Source organism: Gracilinanus agilis, chromosome 2, assembly GCF_016433145.1.
Source record: "Gracilinanus agilis isolate LMUSP501 chromosome 2, AgileGrace, whole genome shotgun sequence".
Lineage (NCBI taxonomy): Eukaryota > Metazoa > Chordata > Mammalia > Didelphimorphia > Didelphidae > Gracilinanus > Gracilinanus agilis.
In genome coordinates this window covers 133,223,315-133,250,221 of record NC_058131.1, presented here as the reverse complement: position 1 = coordinate 133,250,221, position 26,907 = coordinate 133,223,315, and the positions used below count along the sequence as shown (strand labels likewise).

Below are 26,907 nucleotides of genomic sequence, written 5' to 3'. Positions count from 1 at the left end.
TACTAGTTTGATGCAATGTTTCTTAAACTTTCCCACAGTGCTATAAACCTTCATAGTGCAGTGGTGTTGCAGTGGATAGAGTGCCAGGCCTGAGGCAAGAAGATCTGAGTTCAAATTCTGACTAAGACATTTACCAGCTGTGTGACATTGGGCATCAATTTCCTCATCTGTAAAATGAGCTGAAGAAGGAAATGGCAAGCTACCTAAGTATCTTTGTCAAGAAAACCCAAAATGGTGTTGCAAAGAGTCAAATATGATTAAAGTAACTGAACAACAATATAATCTTTCATCAATGGAATAGAACATGGATAGAAACCTTCTTGTAATGTACCCTAAAATTATTATTTGAAATGCCTTTTAACAAAGAACATAAATCTAACTTAAAACAACAAGATTAGTGGATTTTATATGAAATTGTTTAAAAAAACTACTGGATTTTTATTTTTTTGTCATTTGGTGTGCTTGACTTTTGGACTATTTACTCTATTTACTATGCCATCTAGTTGCCCTGAAATACTAGTTTGAAGGAGAGCAATTTAACATTAATGCTGTCAATCTGCCAACTTATTTTCATAATTGAAGGTCATTGAAATGGTTGCACTTCATCCTACTGACACACATACTGTCTCTTTGTGAGCTCACAGACCCTTGTCTGGAGCTGACTTTAAGAGATTTAGCAGGTATGCAGAAATACTTCTAGATTGAGTGATGATGTTTATCTCAGAGCTGCTCCTGTAAAAAATTCTTTTGTGAGATAATTTTATGCCTTAGGTTGAGATTCATTTGGGGAAAGTAGCAATTATAACACTACCCATGGCTATTCTGTTTGGAAGGTGTTTGGCTTTATTGTCTCTTTACCCCCTGGACATTTTCTTATTGGAGATTCATGAGAATTTAATATGATTTTCTCTACTTCTATTAATTAGTTTCCTCTATAGTTCAAAGTAATAACACACTGTAATATTTAAGAATTATGGCTTTCATATTACAAGTGACATAGGCTATCCCTGGCTAGGATAATTAACCCGTTCTTTTAGAAGATGGATTCCTTCATTTGGGAAGGAGAAACAGTGGGTTTGTAGACACAGCAAATGTTTTTCTCCCCTTGGTAATATTCTTTGATGATTATTTGATCATTGTGCCTAGACTAGCCTGGCCTTTTAGGAGTGTGTGTTAGTTTAGTTTTAATCCAGGCGTTAGTTCTGCAACTCTTTCCAAGGGTCAGAAATAAGGACTGAGGTGACACCAAGTGAGGTCCTTTCAGTAAGAGCCATCTGCCACAAGGCAATCTTGGGAATTTGCCAAGGAGAGATTCTTGGTAGCTGTTTTCCTCATGACTAGCCAACTCTGCACGTGTGAGAGGAATCTCTCTTGGCATCCAGTTTGCTGGACTTTATCCAGCTAATGCTGGAATAGAGTACTGGAGTGATGTGTCGGAGACAAAGTATGTTCTATTGCTGAATCACTATCCAGCTGCTTCTCTTTGGTTCATCAGTGGTGCTTTGTAGGGGATAGCAAGTGTTAGGAAATATTTTTCTCTAATTTATATAATGTTTTATTTAAATGAAAGAGATAAGACACTAACATTTTGGAAATTTTGGTGTTAGTATATTAGTGAGCAAAAGAACTTAAAAGAGATATGAGATGTTTTTGACCTGTGGGCTCTGGAAAGAAGGCTGGGTTTTCTTATGTCCTCAACTCCTATTTCCTTCCCAATTTACAGAGACAGATTGTTTAGATTTTGAAAAATTTCTTTTGTTAATTCATGGCTGACTGCTTCAATTGATGGGTGATAGGGTGTATAGTTTGTAAGAACAGTGAAGCAGAGGTAGAGGAAGCTATGTGTCTCTAACAGTGTATTATTGATAATGACATTTTATTATATAGTCAGAAAGAAATTGATGAATTCCTAGTATGTGCTTAGCAGGATGTGAAAAGAAATGGGATCCCCTTCCCTTTGCTGAGTTTATAATCTAGGTTGGAAAACAATACATAGGTATGAACTTGTTATTGAAAGCAAAGCTATCTGGGATTCTCTTTTTTTTTTTCCCTTCTAGCTCTCCTCCCTGAGAAAAGGGTCACTTTCTTCCCCTTAATCTTCATTTTATTTTTGTCTATGGATTTTTCATCACTTTCACTTTTAAATATATTCTTTCTCCCTCTCCTTCCCTGCCTTATATCAATAAAAAAGGGGAAAAGTAGTTCAGAAAAAATAGTTAATAAATCAGTAATATCTGTATTGCTGGAATCCAATATTTCATAGCCATAGATTCCCACCTCTATAAAGAAGACGAGAGGTGAATATCTTCAACTTTAAGGTTATGCTTGGGTATTATTACAATGTTCAGTTTCTTTTCTTTGGTTTGTGGCACTTCCATATTTGTAGTCATTGTGTCTATGTTTTTCTTTATTCTACTTCATTTGGTAGCAATTCATCAGAGTCTTCCTGTAATTCTCTGTATTCTTCTGATAGCATCAAAATGTTCTATTGTGATATTCATGTGCCACCATTAGTTAGCCAGTCCCCAAGTGATTAACTTGAACTTTATTTCCTGTTCTTTTCTTTTTTTTTACTGCAAACATTCAATAATATAAATATCTTGGTATATGTACAACTACCTTAAATTATGGGCGTGGCAGTGGGATTTCAGTATAAAAGAGCTTGATAATGATTATTTTTTTAAAGTAGTTATTAGGACAACCAGCTGTGTGTTCTTATCTTTCAAAAGCTCTTCCCTCATTGACTGGTTTCACCTTTTATTTGTCTGTATGTGACATGTCAATCAAAACAGCCCTGAAATCTCATTTCTTATTGATTTTCAACAATCTTTCACGATTGCTAGTAGTTGGAAATTCTCTTTTTTGAGTACTGTTCATATCCTTGGAGCACACAGTCATGAGTGAAAGGCTCTTGGTTTTGTCTAGGTGTAGGAATTCCTAAATGTATTGACTACTGGAAGCCTATTAGACATATCTGATGCAAAGATTGTTTCCCAATTGATATTTTCCCTTCTTAAGCTACTTACATCAAATTTTCTCTTGCAAGTGCTTTTATTTTTATGTAACCAATTTTATTTATGTTGTTTTTGTGATATCCACTATCCCTTCATTGGTTAAAGACTCTCCCCTTGGAAGAGAAAGAAATCCAGTATCTTTCAAAGATTAATTAAATTAATTAAAATTTTTCAAAAATTTAAAAAATTATTATTTATTTGCCTATTCTGGTCTCACCCATTTTGAGTTTATTTAAGCATGTGATGTAAGTGACTAAGTAATCATTTTTTATTGCTATATGTACAGGGGATACAAATTAAAATGAAAAAATTCTGGCCTTTAAAGACTTTACATTTTGTTGGGGGTGGAATGTGAAGAAGGAGCACACACAGGAGTGTAGTGGACAGGAAAGAAATTTTTTCTGGGGAGTCAGAAGGAAGAGGGGCCATCAAGTAGTCATTTGTCACATCCCTTTAAAGCAGTGATTCCAAAAGTGGGTGCTACCGCCCCCTGGTGGGTGCTGCAGCAATCCAGGGAGAGTGGTGATGGCCACAGGTGCATTTATCTTTCCTATTAATTGCTATTAAAATAAAAAAAATTAATTTCCAGTGGGCTAAGTAATATTTTTTTTTCTGGAAAGGGGGCTGTAGGCCAAAAAAGTTTGGGAACCACTGCTTTAAAGCAACAATACTGTTATTAATTTCATTATTGTTGCAGTGCAAAGAATATAAAATGAAGGTGGGAGAAAGAGAAGGAGAAATTTAGGGAGTATTTTCATAGCAGCAATACAGAGACCAGATATCTCAGCTTAATGGATGTGAAGCATGACCTGGGGCAGCCAGTCATGGCGAGGGTCTTGATGTGTAGACACGTTATAGAAGCTGCAATTGATAGATATGTTGGATCCAAGATTTTAAAATTTCAGAGTGAGCATCTACACTTGAGAAATAGGAAAATAACTACAATTCAGGGCTTTATTTGTCTCTTTTTTATTGCTTAGAATTAAATACTAGAGAAAATGTTAATAATGCAGATTAAACTTAAAAGAGAGCCAATTGTTAAAAATTTAACAGACTATACTACTGGTATATTCTAGGTAGGGAGAGGAAGGCAGCAGCAGTTCAAGTGGTTGGGTAAAAACCTCATTTCTGTCCAATTGTTCTCAAGTTTTTCTAGCTGTTCTGATCAAAAAGGAACATGATCCAGAAGCAAAGTTCAATTTTTAAAATACTGTTATTCTTCAAGTATTGTTTGACAGCCAGTCAAAGAACACTACAATCTCTGAAGAACTAAATGAGTGTTTTAACTCAAAAGAAGTTGCTTGAAACCATCTTAGATGTGAGTAAGCTATAACATCTTGTGAGAGGATTTTTGAAAAAGAACTGGAGTCAAGGATGTCATCAGAGAAGCGTACAGTTGAAAAAGAGGAGAGACTGCTTATCTATCATGAGGAGAACTGGCAAAGCCAGTAGATTGCTTTTTTCTCTGTTGTGTTCTTTACCAGGAAAGGCAAAGGAAGGAAGACTAATTCATACTGTAGCTCAGTCCCTTTATGGTTAACTGACAGGATAGGTTATTTATTGTTCTATATCATTGGAAGGAACTACTACAACTACATGATCATGGATATATCTGAGGATATTAACATTTCTCTAAAATATGCAGCTGGTAAAATGATACCATCCTCATTCTCCAAATTTACATAGAGGGGATTCAGAGAGAGAGAGAGAGAGAGAGAGAATAACTTAAGTGCTTGTCTCCATTATGAATTTGCTAATGTAGAATAAATGTTCTTTACTCTGGGAGATAACATTCCTAAAGTCATGATATACAAAATTTTACCCCATAAGGGTTCTTGGTGTCCCAGACCATGGAAACAATGGAAATTGTTTTCTCTCTTTTCCATAATTCCATTTGAGGCCTTAACAAATAAATATCCAATGTATGGGCACACACTTTCTTGGGTTCCTTAGGTATCCATCTCATGTGAATTCTCTAACATTTAGGAACTGTTTTCTCTTATGGATGGGTAATGCTTTTGTGTTATACTAATAAAGTTTATGAACCAGATGGTTTAAAGTAAGGTCCTTCCCCCAATCCCCCTCCTCACTTCCCTGTAGAATGTAAGTTCCTTGAGGGCAGGCTATTTTCATTTTGATTTTGTACCATGTCACCAGTCATAGTACCTTGAACATAGTGGACATTCAATAAATACTTGTTAAATTAAACTGAAATGTTCTGGCATAAAGTCTCCTGTCAGCATATACAATCATTGTGTTCCTCATCATGAATTTACTGATGTAGAATATAGTTTTCTTCTCTCTAGACCAGTGGTTCCCAAACTTTTTTGGCCTACTGCCCCCTTTCCAGAAAACAAAAATATTACTTAGTGCCCCCTGGGAATTATAAAACTATTTATTGAACTCAGAATAGAATGTAATACAAAAAAAGTGTGGCTATCACCCTCTCTTTATATCTCTGCAGCACCCACCAGCGGGTGGTAGCACCCACTTTGGGAATCACTGCTCTAGAGGATAGCATTCTGGAATTCATGACATTCCTAAAATTTTATCCCCAAAAGGATCTTAAATGTCCTAGACCAGTGATGGGCAAATTACAACCTGTGGGACAGATCTGCCCCCCTGAAATGTTCTTTCTAGCCCTGTGATATTATTCCTAATCTGACAAATACAATGAGTAGGATACAATACAATGAAACTTCTAAAGAGTTGCCTTAGAAACAGACTGACAGATGAGCATTTCCTTTCCTTTGGCCCCCTCTTTAAAAAGTTTGCTCATTACTGTCCTAGACCATAGAAACAATGGAAATTTCTTTCTTTTGCATAATTATGTTTTAGAGAAGTTCGAAAGAATGTGAGATTCTTTTTCCAGTATGAATTTTCACATGTTGAATAAGAGATGAATTATGTGAAGCCTACCCACATTTGTCATATTCTTGTTTTCTTTGAAGTATGGATATTCTGATATTCAGTAATTTCTCAATTTCTGTGGAAGGCCTTTCTACATTCATAATGTTCATAAGGTTTGTCCCCAAATGTATTCTCACATACAGACTAAGAGCCAACTTCCAGAAGTTCTTCCTACCTTTATGATATCTAAAGAGTTCCTTTCCAGTATGAATTTTCTGTTGCTTTGTAAACTTTCACCTGAATCTCTTTCCACGTTCAAGTAATTTAGAGAGTATCTTCCCAATATTAATCAAAGAATGTTAGCTCCCTATCCAAATTGACATTACATTCCTCAGATTCTCTTAACCTGGAGACCAGCAGCCGATGCTTTTTAAGATTTTTAAAAAAAATCCTTACAGAAATCTTAAAAATAATGCTGTGCATTGGTTACAAGCAGAAGAACAGTAAGGATTAGGCAATGGAGATTATGTTACTTGCTCAGGGTCACACAGTTAGAAAGTGCCTAAGGCCGAATTTGAGCTCAGGACCTTTCATCTCTGAGCCTGGCTGTCAATCCATTGAGCCACTTAGCTGCCCACCTTGTTAGATTTTTTTCAAAGAAAAAAATGCTTTCAGAGAAAGGCTCTGCTTTACAGGTGACTCCTTGGTTTTCAACCTCATCTCACCACCTGGAAAACTAATCCTTCTGTCTTTACTCTCTGGAGTCCAAGGACCTTCCCCTCAGAGATTACATATGCCTTGGAAATTTAGTTCTTCTCAGATTGGCCAACTACCCTTAATTCTCCAGTATCTCATCTCTTTATGATTTATTCTCAGAAGGGTCCAAATATCCCCACTATTCCTAGGTGAAGTCTGTGAGTACACCCTCAAATATCTCTGATTCTTGCTGAGTCCTGGTTGTAAGAAGCACAGGCCATTCTTGTTTTGTTAGAGTTTATTACTTTGGGGAAAGGGCAATCATTTGGGGATCACAGGGCCATTTCTTGGATCTCTTCCTGCTCCATAGGTATTTGAGGCTCAAATGGGTCATTTGTCAAAGAAGAATCAAGAATTTCATCTTGTCCAGAGCAATCTTTATGTATCTGTTTTCTTACTACACTGGTCAAAAAAAGGAACCTTAAAAATTAAAAAAAAAATAAACCATTTTTGACTGCCCTTTCAGGATAAACTGATGTATTAGGCAAGCTTCCAAATGTGAAGGAAATCCAAGGATATGCTCTGAGTGCAGATTCTAATCCTTTCCTCTAACTACTTTCTAGGTTCTCCCTAGGTGTACCAGCTTCTTGCTGACTCTTTGCAAATGCCATGGGAAGAACTTTTACTGCCAATCTGAGGAAATAGAATGAGAGGAAAAGAAACGAGTTTATTCTTGTTCCCTACATGTGTCACCCTCTTAATTATTATCTGTAAATGTAAGCATTCCTTAAAGGGCTTTAACTCTTTCTACATTGTATACCTAGAATGGGTGGGTGTAAAAAAATCTGATATAATAGAAATTCATTTGAATGAATGTTTACTAAGGACCTATGAGTGTCCTTAGTAATCAAAACTCCTTTTGAAGGATCTACTTTGGATTTAAATGAATTCTGTTCAGATGCCACCACCATTATTTACTACTTATATGATTGTGGGCATAGTACTTTATCTTTCTGCACCTCAACTCGGTATTCTTAAGGACTCTGGGGAACTATTTTTTAAAAGGACGGGGAAGGGAAACAAAATGTCATGCATAAGAAATAGCAAATAGGCCTCGTTGCCTGCAACAGAAATATATAGGGCTTTATCTGGCATTTAGCATCTGTGGATTTAAAAAATTAATAATAAGAAAATCTCTCAGATCTTTTTCAGTTCTAAATCAAATGATCATATGAACCCAAGGAGAAAGGAAGAAGAGAAACTTAGCTTATGTCTTTACTTTCAGTAGTGTCAAGGAGGTGTCACTTTTGGAGATTTTCATTATTGATAAACTGAGAGTTTCCTGTAAGTGGCTCTAATTTTGGCTGATCTCTCTTATCCTATTGCCTAAATATTAATAGATTATAGAACCAGAACGAAAATTAGAAACCTATGAAGGTTAAATGACATGTATAGTCACATATCTTAATGTTTCCAACCACGCCAGCCTAATTGCTATTCCTTTTAGGTAACATTCCACCTCGTTCCCAAAAGACTATCCCCCTATGTCTAAAAGACTCACTGCCATTGACTTTACATCTTGGAATCTCTAATTTCCTTGGAGATTTAGTTCAGATATCATCTGTATGAGGTCATTCCTGTTCCTTATACCTAGTAATCAATCAACAAATATTTGTTATGCCTTTTTGTCTACTATGTGTCAGACCCTGTTAGATACATGGGCTATAAATATAAAAATTGAAACAATTTCTATCAGAATCAGTCTATAGTATAATAGGAGAAGCAATGAGACATAAAACATAAACACAAAGTTAATAAATACTCATAAAGATATTAAATATGAGATAGAGTGGGAGGGAGGATACTAATAGTTAAGAGATAACAAAGACTGCATGAAAAAAAAATGGCCTTTGAGCTACATCATAAAAGAAGAGAAGGAACATGAGGTAGAAGTGAGGTGGGAGATCATTCCAGGTGTGAGAGATGGCTAATTCATGAAAAGAGCCTTTGGGGGTTTTGTGAGTAAGATTCAAAGAGAAGACTCATTTGGCTCATTCAAAGATAATGTGAGGGGGTGTAATATTTACTGGAAAGATAGCTGGGGGCTTTAAAAATTAAACTGAATGGTTTATATTTATTTTCTTGGCATTGAAGCCAAAGGAATTGGTTGAGTAGGCGAATCATATGGTCAGATTTGTGCTTAAGAAAAATAAATGCTTGGTTTTTCTATGTCTCCTTAAATATTGACAATCACTCTGCCAAAATTGCTTTATATTTATTTCATGTATATTTTTATTTACCTAGTACTATAGGGGCATAGATTGAGAACTGGACATGAATTTAGAAGTCATGTGGTGTAATGTGCCATTATATGTGTAACATGGTATATTCACCCTAGTAGAAGAGCTAGCTCCTTGAGCTGAAGGACTTTTTTGTTCTTGTGTTTCTTCCTTAGAGCCTAAGGCAATGCCTTGAAAGTAGGAGACATTTAACAAATGCTTATTTGAATTATATTGACAGGTTCCATTCTAGTATTCTTATATACCATCCTGCCTCTTGTTAATGAATAATGATTCTATTGACTTTGGAAGTGGAATGGGTCAAAGAGAGAGGGAAATGAGAGGGCAGGAGAGGAAGGAGGGGAGATGATGGGGTTTAAAGTACTTAGTGATACTCTCAATAATACCCATTTTAAAAAGAGTTTATAAAGTATTTTTAAAAATAACATTCTTAGAATGCTGATAATATATATAGGTGTTGTTATTCTCATTACAGTCAATCTTTAGCTTTTGCAGGGGTAATGTTTCTGGAAAATGGGGCAACCCCCCCAAAAAAACATGTGCACATTGATTTATTGAACCTATAAGAAACAGGAGGTTAGGTTCCTATGGCTATCAAAAATTGTAACCTTTCACTGGATATTACTGAAAATATGACTTTCTGCCTACATTTTTTATAATAAACCATTAATTCTGAGAATATACATTTTCCCTAACATGTAACTATGAAATAACCCCCAAAATATAGCATGCAAAATAAAATTGGTAACATGAAGATATTTTTCTCATTAGTAATTTCCTAAAATTCTATAACATTTTGTGCTAATTTCCCAATAAAAACATTGATTTCAGACAATTTTTACTTTTCCTAAAACATAAAATCTACAGTACCATACAATACCAATGAAAATATTCCATGAATGCATTGGGATAGTCTATTCTACAATGGTACAAAACCAGTGAAGAGCATAGTAAGATACTCCTTGCTTCACAAACTTGCATGCCTTACATTCCTCATTTTTTCTCTACTACACATAGCCACAAACTTTACAAAGTTGCCAATGAGGAAGTAAAAATGAGATTAGTAATAGGATCACACAAATGCTTAAAGTGATGAAAGTTAAATGCATCAATATTGAGGATTTATTATATATAGGATGCTAGATGACAGGATTACATAGCTAGAAAATATTTGAGCATGAATTTGAGTCCAATTCACCCCCACAAAGTAGAATGTCCTTTTTCATTCATCACTTTCTTTCTCAGAAGGTCACTGAAAGTGAAGTCAAATTCCATTTAATACACTAAGTTCAGTTCATGAAAAGACTCTATAACTCACTAGATTGCTATATAGGAAATGTAAAAAGTTTCCCGAGTATTTGGTAACTAAATTATTTTTAAGAATTCCAGGGAACAGAATTATTGATCATCTCATTATCTCTGATATAAGATAAAATTTTAGGTACTTAAGTAGAAAGGATATTATTGGAAGAACCATTAATTTTTCTTTGTAGCCAAAAACATAGAGTAGGGTCAAGATTAAAAAGAGAGGGAGGAGGCAATTGTTACTGTAATGTAAGTCTCAGTGCTAGAAGGATACGGAGTATAGAAGATAGAAGACAGAGATTGAGTCTGGTGTGGTGAAGAAATTGGAGAACCAGATAGAAGACAGAGGGAATAGAAGGAGAGCAGAAAAGGAGATTTTTCTGAGCTGTTGAAAGAGAACAGCAGCAGAAAGAGTTAGCAGATGGAAGGCATTAGCTACCAGATTCTTGATTAGTTGGAAAGAGTTTCAACCTTGTTGGAAGAAGAGCTGTGGCTCTAGATATTGATCTTTAGTGTCCCCTGGAACTTGAGAAGTAAAGCCTCTGAGAAGGGACTGTTGCTTTTTACTGCCCCTCTCTGGTTTGAGCAGGAAATGAAGAAAGGGGAAAGAAAGATAATACAGCTTATTTGCTATATATGAACTAGCCAGGCTGGTTTGCCTTGCCTTGAAATCAACTTCAACAGTTTGCTTTGAGTTCTCTGTTGATTGAACATTAAAGTATCCTAGTGATGATGAGCTGGCTGATTTTATCAGTAATACTTAGAACTTTGTAGTTTCCTGGCTTAAAGGGGCCTAATATTCAAATTAAGAGTTAAACTAGGAACTGGTTTTTATGGGGAGAAAAAAGCCAATAAAATAGATAAAGAGCTGATTAATTTGATTAAAAAAGAAGAAAATATAATTATTGATTTCAAAAATAAAAATAATAAATTTACCACTATTATGATTAAAATTCTTTGGGGACTGTGTCTTAAATTTATAATTATTTATTAAATAGCAAAAAAAAAAAAATGGGCCAGAGAAAGAGAGAAACATGAACCATGTGTGGCTGGCTAGCTCTTTTAACCAACTCCTCCAGGAGCAAATTGAACCACTCCAGAGCCAGACCATGTACCCTAAACTCCACAGAAAGAGAGCAATTTCCTTTCTCCTCTGCCAATTTATGCTCTTTGTGATGCTCCTTTCCCATGTCTCTTTTATTGGCAGGTTCAGACCTCAGTCCAGAGAAGAGGCAGGTCTTCTGGATATCATAATCATGTGGCATTTAGAATGACTGCACAGTACACATACAAAATCCCTAGTATGGTAGACAAAAGGAGGGAGGACTCTATCCATGGTCTCAAGGAGATAAAGTTTTAGAGCTTCAGCCCTAAGATATTTATTTTTTTGCTTTAAAATCAAGAGGTTGTTTTCAGGGTTAAAAAAGAATAAAGATTAATAATAATTTTCCATATCTCCTTATCTGATTTCCTCAGACATATTAGTCTCCCCAGTGAATAATTCCATGTATGATATCTATACATTTCGGGATTGTCTCACTGGGATACACAAGAGTGCAAAGGTATACATTTCATTGAGTGTCTAACAATGTTTGGATATTTCTTAATATATAAAAATGACTAGTAAACATATTGACAAGGAGCCATTAGGAGGCATTCTCTTTTTATGACACAGGGGTTTTACAAAAAACAAAACAAAACAAAACATATCAGTGCATGGGGAGGACTGAAGCGGATAGTTGACTCCAACTTCTACATCACCCATGAAAAGGAAATTAAAGTACCTAATAGGATATGTTTTGCCCAATGATATGTCAATAAATTTGACAATCAAACTGAAATGGATGAATATTTACAAAAGTATAAATTATTCAGATTAACAACCAAAAAAGGAAATAAAATGCTCAAATAATCCTATCTTAGATAAAGAAATTGAACAAGCTATAAATGAGTTCCCTAAGAAAAAATCTTCAGGACCAGATAGGTGCACAAGAGAATATATATATATATATATATATATATATATATATATATATATATATATATATATATATATATATATATATATACTTTACTATCTCATGAAGGGAGGTTGGGAGAGAAGGGAGAGAATTTGGATTACAAAATGTTAGGAAATAAATGTTAAAAATTGTTTTTTCATGTAATGAGAAAAAAACTATTATTGACCTGAAAAAAAGAAAACATCTCCAAATTTTGTAGCAGTTTTGGCATACTACATTTTAAAAAAGTGTAGGATTAGTGTGTAATTATATTTAAAATGAATACTACCCAATTTAATATATATTTTTCTCAACATTTTCTAGTGATACTTAGGGTATTAAAATAAGGTTTTGAATTGCTCTGCTGCTCTTTATACATATTTCAGATGGAAAAAGAGAAGGATTTTAATCGTTTAAATTGTAGCGGAAGTGATTATATTTAACCTATAATGAAAGTTCCAAGGGGAGCAGCTTTTTATTTGAATGTTAATCCCCTGTTCCCAAAAATCCAACCCCAAACAAAACACCTCTGTGTTCTCACAGTTTCCTAGTCAAGGAAAAATCAGTCACTTTTCCCAAGGTAGGAAGATGAACTAGATGACCTCTTTGAATTATAGAAGTTAGACATGAAAAAATATCCATGATGTCTTTACATGACTTGAATATTGCAGCCAAAGTTGGCTTCATATCAGGTTCTCAGGCACTTATAACACAATGTTTCAGTGTTTAAATTAGAGATCCCCAGTAATTCAGGAGATGACAGTTTATGTTCCTGAGGCCTGATGGGATTCTATGGTTTCAACAAGCCACATGTTAACATCTGTAAGGGATTTTTAATAATAGTGCTTTTAAAAGCACTTGTCCCAGTATTATGCTAATCCTTGTAACACCTCTGAAAAGTATGATTATCTTAGAATTGTTCCAATGAACAAACTCAAGCAAAGAAGTTTAATGTTTAAATGCTGGTTTTTTTGTTACTAATGAGAAGAAATATTAACATGTGGGAACTAAAAAAAGAGGAATTGTTACTAATACTAGATATTATGTATATAGCACTGTACAATGTTGGTGTGAAATTATGACAATCTAAAACTAAGGTGCTTTGACTAAATCGAATCTTCTTTCACTTATACCATCTGGTTTTTGACCTAGAATATTCTAGTTTCTTCCTTCCCGTTGTCTGTGATTACACCAGCTTTCACTGATCTCTTCTTTTCTTTCTTCCTATATCCTACCTCATAGTTTCTTATATAGTACTTATTACCTACACCCCTCATTTACCTTTCTGTATATACTATGCTATAATTTTGGTCATTCTTTATGCAGATATCCTGTGTCCCTTGAGAACTTGGATTGTATTTTATTGTGGTGTTTTAGCTTCATATCTAAAGTTGTAGACATACAACAATTATGAGTTATTGAAAAGATGTTGATGGATAATAATATGAATTCAGATTTGAATAGGAAGATGAAGTTCATGAAATTTTTGGAGGGATCTCATGTTGTCCTCTATCACAAAAGTGTTTTAAAAACATGTATATGTTTATGATAATCTTAGGTGGCTGTGAATTACAGAACAATAATCATAAAAGAAGCAAAATTTCAAGTGACCCCTAAAATAATGGAAAAATGTATAGTAAGTATAAGTGGGCTGCACAGTGAGGACTTTTGTTTCAGGAATAGTACAAAATACATTATCAGATACTAACAGTAGGAGAAAAGCCAGAAATGTAACTAGTATGGGGATTTTATATGTAGATAGCCTAGTACTACAAGGAGTATCACTGTAATATTTAGAGAACTAGAGGAAAGTCTTTAGTGAATTGGGTACATCATCTGGAGAGGAATTGTGGGAAAATATGGATAGGAATCACATAAGATCAGAAAGGATAGGTGGACTCCATTTTTCATTGGTGAAGGGAGGACTGAAAATGAGATCATGGATTCATCAAATATTGGTAATGATAAACTTTTTACTTGCAAAATAGTAGGGAAATATATTTTTACTTTCATCACACATTATAAAGATCACATTTCATTTTCCTAACAATTCAGGGGCAAATGCTCTTATTTTAATCATATTACAGATGATGAAACTGGGGCACTTAGAAGTTATTTTCCTGGAGTCATATAACTAGTAAGAGAGGTCTTCCTGATTTGAGGTCTAGTGCTTTATCCACTGTGGCACATAGCTGCCTCTTGGTAGTTGGGCAAGTGTGGGGCAACCTCTATATTTACAAAAGAAAATTAATTTTGTTCATGAACCAAACTGATTTTTTTTAAATTTTAAACCCTTAACTTCTGTGTATTGACTTATAGGTGGAAGAGTGGTAAGGGTAGGCAATGGGGGTCAAGTGACTTGCCCAGGGTCACACAGCTGGGAAGTGGCTGAGGCAGGATTTGAACCTAGGACCAGCCTCTAGGCCTGGCTCTCAATCCACTGAGCTACCCAGCTGCCCCAACCAAACTGATTTTTGATTCAGTCAACAATCTTTCAGCTTATTGCTTATTACCAATGATTAAGGATTATTTGACACATGCACTTTCAATCTTGTTCCAAATATCACTTGTCTTCCTTTCACTTGACTTAATAGTTTTAGGAAAAGGTCTGACCTTTTTTCTTCATATTTTAACCCTTTGAATCACCTACACATTAAATTTTGTTTCCACTTCATTGTTACCTTACTTCCCACAACTATTCTAGAGTGATAATGTAGTTATGTTGCTTAATTTGTGGCAACATTCCTGAGTCCAGAGACTATAATACTGAATGGCCTTCACAAAAATCTCAGAGGGATACAGAAAAGGATTCTGAAGGAGAAGTATGGAAGAGGAGACTATAATAATCATAATACTAAGAAGATGCCATTAAGATAAATGGTCAAGATCTTTTAAATTCTGTCTACCAGTTGTCTTTGCTTCTCATCTTTATTTAATTGGCAAATTTTTCAAGTATGCTTTGTCTATGTCTTTATTTATATAATTGATGAAATATTTGGACTAGGTCAAGGACAAAGCTACTAGTAGCCCTGTACCAGATTGTACCTACCATGCATCTTTCAGGCAACATGCCTGAGTTGGGGAGGTTAGCATTCTAGAAACAGGGGATAGCTAATGTAAAAGCATTGTAGGAGATGACATATCTTGAACAAATACTAGAAAAGAGGTCAATTTGGCTAGGTCATGCATGAGGAATGATATGAAGTAATTTTGGTCTAAAATCTAAATTTGGTCTAAAAAAACAGATAGGCTGGAGTAAAATGATGAATTCATTTTCCTATGACTTAGTGAATTCATCCTGACATCATTTCCTTTCTTAGTGCTCACAACTCTTAACCCACATCCCTTTTTTTTAAAATCAAGGTTTTGTTGGAAGCAAAGAAAAGGTGAGAATTGTATTTGAATTTAGTGGTTTTATTTACTATACTACTCATTCAGTATTCATTATAATGACCTAAGTAAATACTGAACATACCTCGGGTAATTTCCTTATGCTAAACCATAAGAGTTAGGAAGACATAAGTAGATATTAGTACAACTTTAGGAAGAAATAAGTAGAATTTAATTATACCTAACTGAGGCCAAATTAGTACATATAAAGCTTCTGAAATGATTGCATTATTCATATTCACTTAGCATATTTCTGTTAGACTGGAACCAAGACAATATTTTACACATTTATAACTCTGGATAGCATGAATTAGAATACACATGAATGCTTCACATCTTATGTTTCTCTTACTGCACATGCTGTCCCCTCTATTTCTCATATGGTTTAGTGACTAAAGAGTTGGTTGGCCTTGGGAACACTGCCATATACTATATGACTTAGGACAACTCATTAAAGGTTTTGATACTCTTGGTACCTTTTTTTTTTTTTAAAGCTTTACCTTCTGTCTTAAATTCAATACTAACTATTGGTCCAAGGCAGAAGAGTGGTAAGAGCTAGGCAATTGGGGTTAAGTGGCTTGCCCAGGGTCACACAGCTAAGAAATGTCTGAGGCCAGATTTCAACCCAAGAACCCCTATTTTAAAACCTGGGTAGGTAACTTTTAAAGATTATTTGTTGCAAAGAAAATGTGGAGCTGCATTGGTATAGGGAGTTTCCGCCTCAGAAAGTTTCCTATATCAACAAAAATATTGATCCTTTTTGCTTTCTTATCCCTTTTCTTAGCAACCTCCCAAGAGCATATGGATATAGTTATAGGAAATTTCATGTTCACACTATTCTTATGAATATTCCTTTTTTTAAACAATACTTATCTTTTAAATTTAATTGAAAACTTTGCACATACTGTCATATGTGGCTGATGTGATGGTTTTGCTGAATCCCTTTTTTATTTTTCTTACAAGAAATGGCTTGCTAATATAAGGAGAGGGGTATATTTATAAGTGAATATGATGCAAGAAAAAGGGAATCATCTAAAAATACTTAAATAACCTCTTGAACAAATTATTATAAACAATTATCTTCGAGATTAATCCGGGCACCCAAAGGACATTTTCTAGGATGTCAGAGAGCTATTGCTCAAGATCAGATTGAACAAAAAATGCCTTTCTTGCTCTTTTCTGCTTTGGGATTCAGGGATTATGCCTGAATACTCATCAGAATATAAAGAAAGACAGTTTTAGATTATCTGACAATCTAAGTACAATAGCTTTTTTAGCTTTAAAATACTTCTTAATTGAAAAGAACGAACTATGCCACTTAGGCTGAAATAATTTTAGTGTTCAGGAAATGAAAGAGGTTGGACATGAGTGAAGGTACCATCAGTAGAAACCATCAGTATTCTTTGTAGAGACCTGTCTGCTCCTTTTACTTCTTTCTTTTCTCTAACATTCCTCCTTTACCCATACCATTGCCTACTCGAATAGTCATTCTATTAACTATTATGGTTAATCATCCATTAACCCTGGAAATCAGTCTTCTTTATGCCAACAGAATAACTTTTTCGTGACAGAAACTCTAATAAGACTGAGAATTTAAGTTATTTAAAGTCACATCTAGGATACTGGCTAATAGGAGAGGGTTATGCAATCCCCAAAATGAAAGAAAGCACAGTTGAATCCACAAGATCTTATGTAATAAAATCTTATGGGACGATTAATTTAGTGAGCTTTAGCTGAACATGATTTTCAGTTAACAACTAAATAAAAAACTCCCTTTATAAGCACATCTATTTCCATGAGTAGGAAAGGAATAGCAAGGAAGCAGAAGAAAAGGGATACATATTTATTTAAAAGCTTCATAATTAAGATGATTTTCTACTTAAAAAGAATGAGGCATTTCAAAAGAACTAAACAAAGCAGTTATATTAAATTAAACAAACATTCTCAGTGAACAACAGAGAAATGCTTAGTAGTTCAAATAGAAAAAATAAGCACAGATAAAGCACAACAAGTTGGGATATTACAAAAGTAGGCTCTCTAAATTCATTTTTAAGTAAAAATTTACTGTACATTTAGAATTTTCAACACCAGGCTCTGTGAGAGTAACCAAAAAGTCATGGGCAATAGGGGTTTGAAATTTAGTAATATTCTCATCTGATCTGTTTGTGACCAAATGATTCTACCTCTGGACTATAAAAAGATACAATCTAAGTGGTATGGAATTGGAATTAAATTCGTAGATGATTATGGCAAATATAGAAGAATTTAACATGAATTTCTGTTTAGCAATTGGAAGCTAAATCAGGCTCTTTGCAACATTTACAAAGAAAAAACCCATCTGAATTTTTAATATATCAGCTAGGTTTTAAGCAATTATGGTCTACTTCAAAGACAATGGCAAATTTTCCACATTTAAGAAGAAAATCAGGTTATAATATATCATACTTATTACAAATATTGCTTCTACTTAGGAAGGAAATACTCCATGGTGGGGTTTCAATATGCAATAAGAAACAGATGGTTGCAATCCACCTGGGAAGAAATAATACACCAGTGGTGCTTTGAATATTGAGGTGGCTTCAGCAGTTACATAAGGGACTGGGTAGAAAATATTACACATAATAAATGCACGACAAGGATTAAACTGATTTAGATAATGGTCAGGCCCTCTCTATTTTGTGCTGAATGGACAATGCCCTGAAGTACATTTTTCCTGATGAAGGAAAAGAGTACAATAAACTTATCTTTATTGAAAAGGTATTTTTTATGGTCTCATGAAGAAGTCACATAAAACTACTATAAGACATCCACATCTAGCACAAATCTACCAGTTATACAATTTTAACAACATTGAAAAAGCAGAGTTGAACTCTGAAAGTAAAAACTTTTGGAAGAGAAAATTGGTAGAAGGGCTACGTCAAGAATACTTATGGAATCAGATATTGTACCTTTACTTGCTCTTGCCCAGTGTCTAAAACTAGCTCTGCCTCAAACTAAAAACAAAGTTGAATGTTTCATGTAAATTAAAGAAATGAACTTTTAAAAAATGCTGAAGTAAGTCCAGTTAGATGTTATTGTTGCGTGTGTACACACACACACACACACACACACACACACACACACACACACACACAAATATTTTCTCAGATTACAAGTGTAGTTCAACATTGTTGAGGGTCAGTTAGGTGGCATAGTGGATAGAGTGCTAGATCTAGAGTCAGGAAGATGCCAAGGCAATATTGTTTGGAAGTGGCCCCAAAGAGATACAGTGGCCTGATTTTAGACAACATAAACTGACCACTCCTCAGTCGCCAGGATGCCAGGGGCTAAGCTCAGTTTCTAGCAGTAGGAGGGCCAGAATACAGGGTATACGGTTTGAAAATGTCCAGAGAGATGAGTAATGACACAGTTTTGAGTATTTTAAGATGAAAGCTTTTTTATCAGACTCCAGGAAAAGGCAGAGTAGGATACTAATCCATTTATTGGTATCATTAAAAACTTTTTTTAAAATTAGGAAACTTTTCATTAAGAAGATTTTTGCCTCAAGATTACAAAAGAGGTGACAAGTGACTTTAAAAAATCCTTGCCAGCTGTCAGTATCAATTCTAAGAAGAGCAGTAAGGGTTAGGCAGGGTTTAGTGATAAAGCTTGGAAGTGTCTAAGGCTACATTTGGACCCAGATCCTTCTGCCTTCAGCCCTGGTACTCTGTCCTCTGCACTACTTAGCTATCCTGCAAGTGATTTTTAAGATATTTCCTTTGTACTACTTCATCCTATGATGAATTATTTGCTTGATTTCATACTAGTGGGAGTTTTCCACAAGTTTCCACAAGTTTTCCACAATTTCTTTTGACTATGCTCCTCTCAAATATCTGTTTTTGTTTTGTTTTGTTTTGTTTGTTTTTCCCACGTCAGTGGGGTTAGACAGAAACCAAGAAAGTTAAGAGGGCAGAAAAGGATGAAGGAAGGGGAAGAAGAGGAAAGAGCAGTTTGGGAAGTTCAAAAGTATTTGTTGGTTGGTAGGGTTATTGGCCTGGATACATGTGCAAAAGATTAAAATTTAATAGACTCTCATTTGCAACATTTATTGAACTGTCACTTTACATATAAGGAAGCCAAGACTCAGAGAAATGGAGTGATAGCCTGAAGGCTGATAAGATAGGTTAGTGGCAGAATAAGGACTAAAGGTTAGAGCACTTAAAACCACATGCGTGTGTATATATACATACATACATACATACATACATACATACATACATATATATATATATATATATATATATATATACATTCCCCCCATAGGAGAAGTATATGCCCAGTAAGAAAACAATTTTTCTTCATATTGTATCATAAAACTTTAAAAAACATCAAAAATTTCTAACTTCCACTCTGAATTCAGGAAGATTTATACTGTGGGCAATTAAAATGTGGTCCTAAAAACTGAATTATGACTTTAATACCATGCCACAAGGTGACTGATAACAACAACCCTAGTGTTTATCTATATAATATCTCCCATTCTGGATGCTTAAGGTATTTCAGCCATTCATATGAAGTCATCATGACACCACAAGCTGCTAGTCACTTTTCTCAGTCTAGTCTGGTAGAAACTAAAATATATAAAACTTCTTGAGGCTAAGTCCTGTTCAAAGGACACATCTATTGGCCATACTTTCATCTGCAAAATTCCCTTTGTACTCACTATTGTGTTTGAAGGTCCATATTGTTGCCCTTGAAAGTCTGGCTCCAAGAACAATAGAGACATGATTTAATTCATCACTTAAAATCAGGCAACCCTGTGCAGAAAAGAAAAAGCAATCATGAGCAGTATGGTATTGCAAGACAAGAACAAAATGACAAAATGTCCTATTTGGAAGGGGCTTCATCTAGTATAATCCAGCTTGAACAAGAGCCCTCTATCATTCAGCTTTTGCTTGAATACCTTCAGTGAGAAGAAAACATTATCAACAAAGGCAGCCAAATCCCTAAACTCATAGACCATTAAAGTTGGAAGAGGACTTATGGATTCTTGAGATCACCCTTGTATTTCATTGTTTAGGAAGCCAAGCCACAGAGAGATTAAATTACTTGCTCTAGAACAGAGGTCGGCAACGTATGGCTCTCGAGCCATATCTAGCTCTTTTGAGGGTCAGATATGGCTCTTTCTGCAGGAGCCATAAAGTCCATTTTTTTCAGGCGCTGTTACAGGAGCACGCACTGTGAGCACTGTACGGCTCTCACGAAATTACATTTAAAAAATGTGGTGTTTATGGCTCTCACAGCCAAAAAGGTTGCCGACCCCTGCTCTAGAACATAAAGCTAATGAATGATTGGCAGAGTTGGTACTGGAATCTAGGTCTTCTAAATTTAAGTCCAGCAAGAGTACAGGCCAGGTCCTAAATTACTCCATCATTATAAAGATTTGAATGCCTTTTGGATATTTGGATAGATTTTGATTGCAGATAATCTTAAAATTATCTGATTGGACAATATTTCAAGTTCATGATCGATGATTGTGACACAGTCTAAATTCTTCTGATTTATGTTGTAAAGATAATGATCATGACCTCAGTAAGCAATAGCTTTAAACCTCAGTAGGAAAGTTTTAGACAGATCTAGAAAGAGATATTAAAGATGAAATTCAATTATCTTAGAAGGCTGGAGTGCCCCTTCTCTGGAGATTTTTACTCTAAGGCTAGATTCTAAGGAGTATTTCAACGACAGGCCTTCAGATAGTGGGAAGACCTTTCAATGGTACTTTTAAGGCTCATGTTTCCATGATTACTATTAATATATAAACATATCTTTAATGAAAGTTATGTATTCTTTTGTTGTGGTTGTTTTCACAGACAAATTTGGAACAATCGAAAGTAGGGGTTCAGTCTTTTCTCGAATTTCCTTTATCTATTCTTTGAATGTGCTCATTTATCCTTAAGGTATTTTAGAAATAGTTTTTTTTTTCATGATTTCTTGTGTGTTGCTCTGAACCAAATGTTGATGAGACTAGATTATCTAATTTTGTAGCATTTGAAAAAGTCTTTACTGTGGGTAGGGTTAGGAGTGAGTAGTTGCTGTGATGCAGTTATTTTGATGGCAGAAAATTTTGTTTACTGCATTGAGGTTTGTTTTTTTTTTTTTTGTATGTGTGACCAACTACTTGTTTTACAGTGAAGCCTTAAAAGCCTCTAGTAGTCAGAAACACAGGAAGTACAGCATAAAAGCTTTTCTTAGGGCTCACAAATACCTTGTACAGGTCTGATCACTAATGTTTCCTTAACTTGTACTGGGTGTTCTTGATAGTGTATCAGAATTAACACACTGAATAGATAAATGTATGTTTTTAAGATGAAGTATCAATTTTAGGTCATTTCATTTTTAAAAACCATGGCAAGACCTACATGAAATTATGAAGAGTGAAATGAGCAGAACCAAGAGAACATTATATACAGCAACAGAAATGTTATTTAAAGAATGACTTGTGTATGTCTACCTCAAGAAAGAATTGATAAATAGAAACAAACAAAACATATTTTTTTACAGGCACATGTTTTTTGTCAAATAATGTCTTCTCTAGTACAGGGATGGAAAAGAGGGTGAGGGAGAGGGCGTTATCTGGGAATTTTAATGTGGCAAAGAACTAAAAATTTTAAACAATAAAAGAAGTTTTAGAATATAACAAAACTTCATACATAGTTAAGAGAAATTCACCAATTTTCTGGCTAGAGTAAATATTACCAATTTTTTCTTTCTTCTTTTTAAAGTTAAAATTCATTTTTTCAATTAGCAAGCATTTATTTTATCTCTTTTACCTCCTCTCATTGACAAAGAAAAATACAAAGGAAATGTAAAAAGTATACAGAGTAAAGATAAATAAATCTCTCCATTGACCATGTCTAGAAATGTATCTTTAATTTGGCATATTGAGTCTATCACCTCACTATTAGGTGGTGAGTAGCAATCTTCATTATTGGCTCTTTAGAATCATAGTTGGTCATTGCATTTATCATAGTTTTTACATTAGTTGATTTTTCTTTTAAAACATATTTTTGACATTGCTTAAATTTTTCTCCTGGTTTTGGACACTTCAGTTTGTATCAGTTCATATAATTCTAACTAGTTTCTTAGAAATCACCCTTTCATTATTTCTTATAAGAAAGTAATATTCTGTTATATTCACCTGCCACTTTTTGTTTCATTTCCCAGTTTTAGCCACCTTTTTTAAAACCCTTGCCATCTGTCTTGGAATCGGTGCTTAAATATGTTGGTTCCAAGACAAAAGAGTGGTAAGGACTGTGCAATGACTCAAAGACAGAAAAAAGCTAGGAAATGTCTGAGGTCAGATTTGAACTCAGGACTTTCCATATCTAGGTCTTGCTCTCTGTCAACTGAAGCACTTAACTGCCCCTACCACCAAATTTCAAAGTCTTTTGTTAGACTAGTCAATTCACAAAGTGTGTTGTGGGTTGAGAGATATTGGAAAGATTAAGCCAGGTCTTGTTATTTGCTGACAATCGTCAGATGTTGGCCAACAGTTTTGCACTCTGGTGATTTGGAACCAAAGAAGTCACACTGAAGATTGGCTACATTTATTAAAGAAGTAAGTAGGCCAACTTTTCCCACAGAATAAGAGTCATAAAAGTGGTAAAAGTTGTAATTCTTAAAAATCACAATGCCTCATCCTTACCTTTCCAACCAGTGCTGGAATATTCATTGAGTTGGTAGCAAAACCCATTCCAAACACCATAGCTGCTTCCACTCCCAGAAACTGGGCTACTAGTTCCTCTACCTCTTCAAGTTTATCAAGGTTACCTGAAAGAAGAATAATAAAACATATTACATTTTGCATTTGAAGGGGTATGTAATTTTAATTATCTGTTCCTAGAAACATTAAGCCATGTAATTAAAGGATATTAGGAGTTCTCCATATCTGAATGTCAAGTTTATAGTGAGTGCTGTGGTTTTTGAGAAGAGATTTTCTCTTTAGAACCTTTAATATAGGTGATTCATGATTTACTTAGAGGCAACTGAAAACGGTTTATCATTGTCACATAATTTTTTCTTTCTTGAATCTATGATTGGGAGTCCAAAGGAGAAAAATAATCAGAATTCGAAAGATGTGAAGATACCAAAAATACTTATATTTACATCTATGCAGATAAGTACTAATGGAAAAATAGATAAGTACTGAAGGATAAATATTATATATAGGATAGAGCATCAAAGTAAGTCTAAATACTGCTAGTTTATGTTATTATATAAGTAGATTTCTTTATGTTATAAGGTATTTTCAATTCCTGGAGGTCATTCCAGTTCACATGGAATTCCTCTAGTTCATTATTCCTTTGAGTACAATAGTGTTCCTTCACCAGCAGATACCACAATTTTTTCAGTCATTCCCCAATCGAAGGACATTCCCTCATTTTCAAATTTTTTGCCACCACAAAGGGCACAGCTATAAATATTTTTGTACAAGTCTTTTCCCCTATGATCTCTTTGGGGGTATAAACCCAGCAGTGGTGTAGCTGGATCAAAGGGCAGACACTATTTTATAGCCCTTTGGGCATAGTTCCAACTTGACATCCATAATAGTTGGATCAATTCACAACTCTACTAACAATGCATCAATGTCCAATTTTGCCATATCCCCTCCAACATTTATTACTTTCCTTTGCTGTCATGTTAGTTAATCTGAAAGGTGTAAAGTGGTATCTCAGAGTTGTTTTGATTTGCGTTTCTCTAATTATAAGAGATTTAGAATACTTTTTCATGTGTTTATTGATAATTTTGATTTCTTTATCTAAAAATTGCCTATTGATGTCCCTTGCCCATTTATGTATTGGGGAATGGCTTAATTTTTTTGAACAATTTATTTAGCTCCTTATACATTTGAGTAATTAGAGCTTTGTCAGAGTTTTTTGTTGTAAAGATTTTTTCCCAATTTGTTGTTTCCCTTCTAATTCTGGTTACATTGGTTTTGTTTGTGCAAAACTTTTTAAATTTAATGTAATCAAAATTATTTATTTTACATTTTGTAATTTTTTCTAACTCTTGCTTGGTTTTAAAATCTTTCCTTTCCCAAAGATCTGACAAGTATATTATTCTGTGTTTACCTAATTTACTTATAATTTCCTTCTTTATATTCAAGTCATTTACCCATTCTGAATTTATCTTGGTTTGGATGTGAGATGTTGATCTAGACCAGTGGTTCCCAAACTTTTTTGGCCTATTGCCCCCTTTCCAGAAAAAATATTACTTAGCCCCATGGAAATTAATTTTTTTAAATTTCAATAGCAATTAATAGGAAAGATAAATGCACCTGTGGCCATCACCACTCCCCTGGATCTCTGCAGCACCCACCAGGAAGCAGTAGCACCCACTTTGGGAATCACTGATCTAGACCCAATCTCTCCCATACTGTTTTCCTATAAGGTATTTTCAACTTGGAATGATAGCTTTAGTGGAATACTCCAGGGATATATGCTTAATTATTTACTATTTAATATTTTATCAATGATTGGAAAAAGGTGGATATGATGTACTTATCTAATATTCAGATGGCACAAATCTAGGATGGATAGTTAACACACTGGATGACAAAGTTAAAGTTCAAAAAGTCTTGGTAAAATTACTGAGGTGTCTGAGTCATATCTTCAGGAAAGGTCTTCTGTGCGTGATAAAACTGAACATTAACTTTGAAGGAAGTTAAGGATTCCATGAAGCAATATTGCGTAGAGAATTCACTCCAGGCATGGAGAACACTTTGCATAATGGTAAAAAAAATACTCGGCTGCAACTTGTTTAAACTGAAACTGAAATAAATAATGGATCATTGGATTTTGTCTGGAAAGTGACCTTGTTGGACATTACATTCAAATAAATAACTGAAAAAGAATGCCCTTTATAGCATACAAATGAGTCGTCCATCCTTTGTTTGAAGAGCAAAGGAAGAGAAATCTACCACCTCTAGAGGTAACTCTTTTTCTTTTGAGACAACTCTCATTGTTAGTATGTTTCCTTGACATTAAATCTAAATTCTATTTTTTATAATTTCCACTCACTGAAATAGAGCAACAACGAGCTTCTTGATCAGTGAACAATTTGGTTTCTTGAAAATAGCTACTATGTTCTTAAATTCTTTTCTTTAAGCTAAACTTAAGATCAATGATTTATACATTAAGAGCTGTAGAGAACTTCAAAGATCATCTTCTTCATTTTCCTTCATTTTGGCTTCATGTGTCATGAACTCAAGAGATTTCACAACCTTTATTGCTGCCCTCTGGGTGCATTCCAGCTTATAACAGATTTCCTTAAATGTTGGTCCCAAAAGGACATGATGCCATCTTTGTTTATGAAATTATTTTAATAGTGATCATTGAGGTTAAAACATGAAACCCCAACAAGAAGATGGAAATGTCCAAAATTTAAGTTAGTTAAGCCTCACTTGGCATATCACAGAAGATGGTTCCTGGATGACACAATATAGCGTAGTATGATAGTCTTATGTTTTACTGTAATATAAATTACAAATAAGACAATGTTGCTACACAACCATCCCAAACTTTCAACTTCTCATGGATGGCAAAAGATTAAGAGGAGAGGAAAAAAAAGATTAAGAGGAGAGGGAAATGCTAGATGATTAATCACATCCTTAAAGAGTAAAAAGCAATTCTTTCATCTCTGTCATTGTCATCTCAATTGAATGTTGCACCATAATACTTAGAGGCTTTATTAAAACATGCAAAGCAAAGAAGTAAAGCAATTCTTTTGATAGTTTGAGGGATAGAAACCGGACCTGCAATTTCACTGGTGTGGGGAACTCCTATATAAAGAAACTCTGCTAATTCATGTAGACATCTTTACAGCTTCTAGTTTGGAGAGTTGACTAGAGCACTAAAAAGATTAAGTTACTTGCTCAGAATCACAGCCAGTATGTGTCAGATGTAGGACTTGAACCTAGGTCTTATGGATTTAGACTAGTTCTCAAAAATTATGCCATATTGTCTCTTTAAATTTAAAGAAGAGGGGGCAGATGGGTAGCTCAGTGGATTGAGATTCAGGCCTAGAGATGGGAGGTCGTAGGTTCAAATCCGGCCTCAGACATTTCCCAGCTGTGTGACGCTGGGCAAGTCATTTGACCCCCATTGCCCACCCTTACCACTCTTCTACTTAGGAGCCAATACACAGAAGTTAAGGGTTAAAAAAATAAAATAAAATAAATAAATTTAAACAAGATAAAATGCTTTGCCTTAGTTGAATGTTTTATTTTTCATGTTTTATCTGGGTATTTGCTTCCATTGTATGCTTTGTTTTACATGGGTAATGACAGTCATTGTGAATAACTCTGTTATACTT

General features: G+C 34.6%; 1 protein-coding gene across 1 annotated transcript in view; it reads right to left on the bottom strand.

The window, feature by feature from the left end:
* Window positions 1-26,907, bottom strand: part of SPTLC3 (serine palmitoyltransferase long chain base subunit 3) — a 233,573-nt gene that overhangs the window by 89,376 nt on the left and 117,290 nt on the right. Inside the window, exons 5-6 of the mRNA XM_044660720.1 lie at window positions 23,240-23,364; window positions 20,258-20,351 (exon numbers count right to left, since the gene is read on the bottom strand). Coding sequence (XP_044516655.1) covers window positions 20,258-20,351; window positions 23,240-23,364 — 219 coding nt within the window. The remainder of the gene's footprint in view (window positions 1-20,257; window positions 20,352-23,239; window positions 23,365-26,907) is intronic.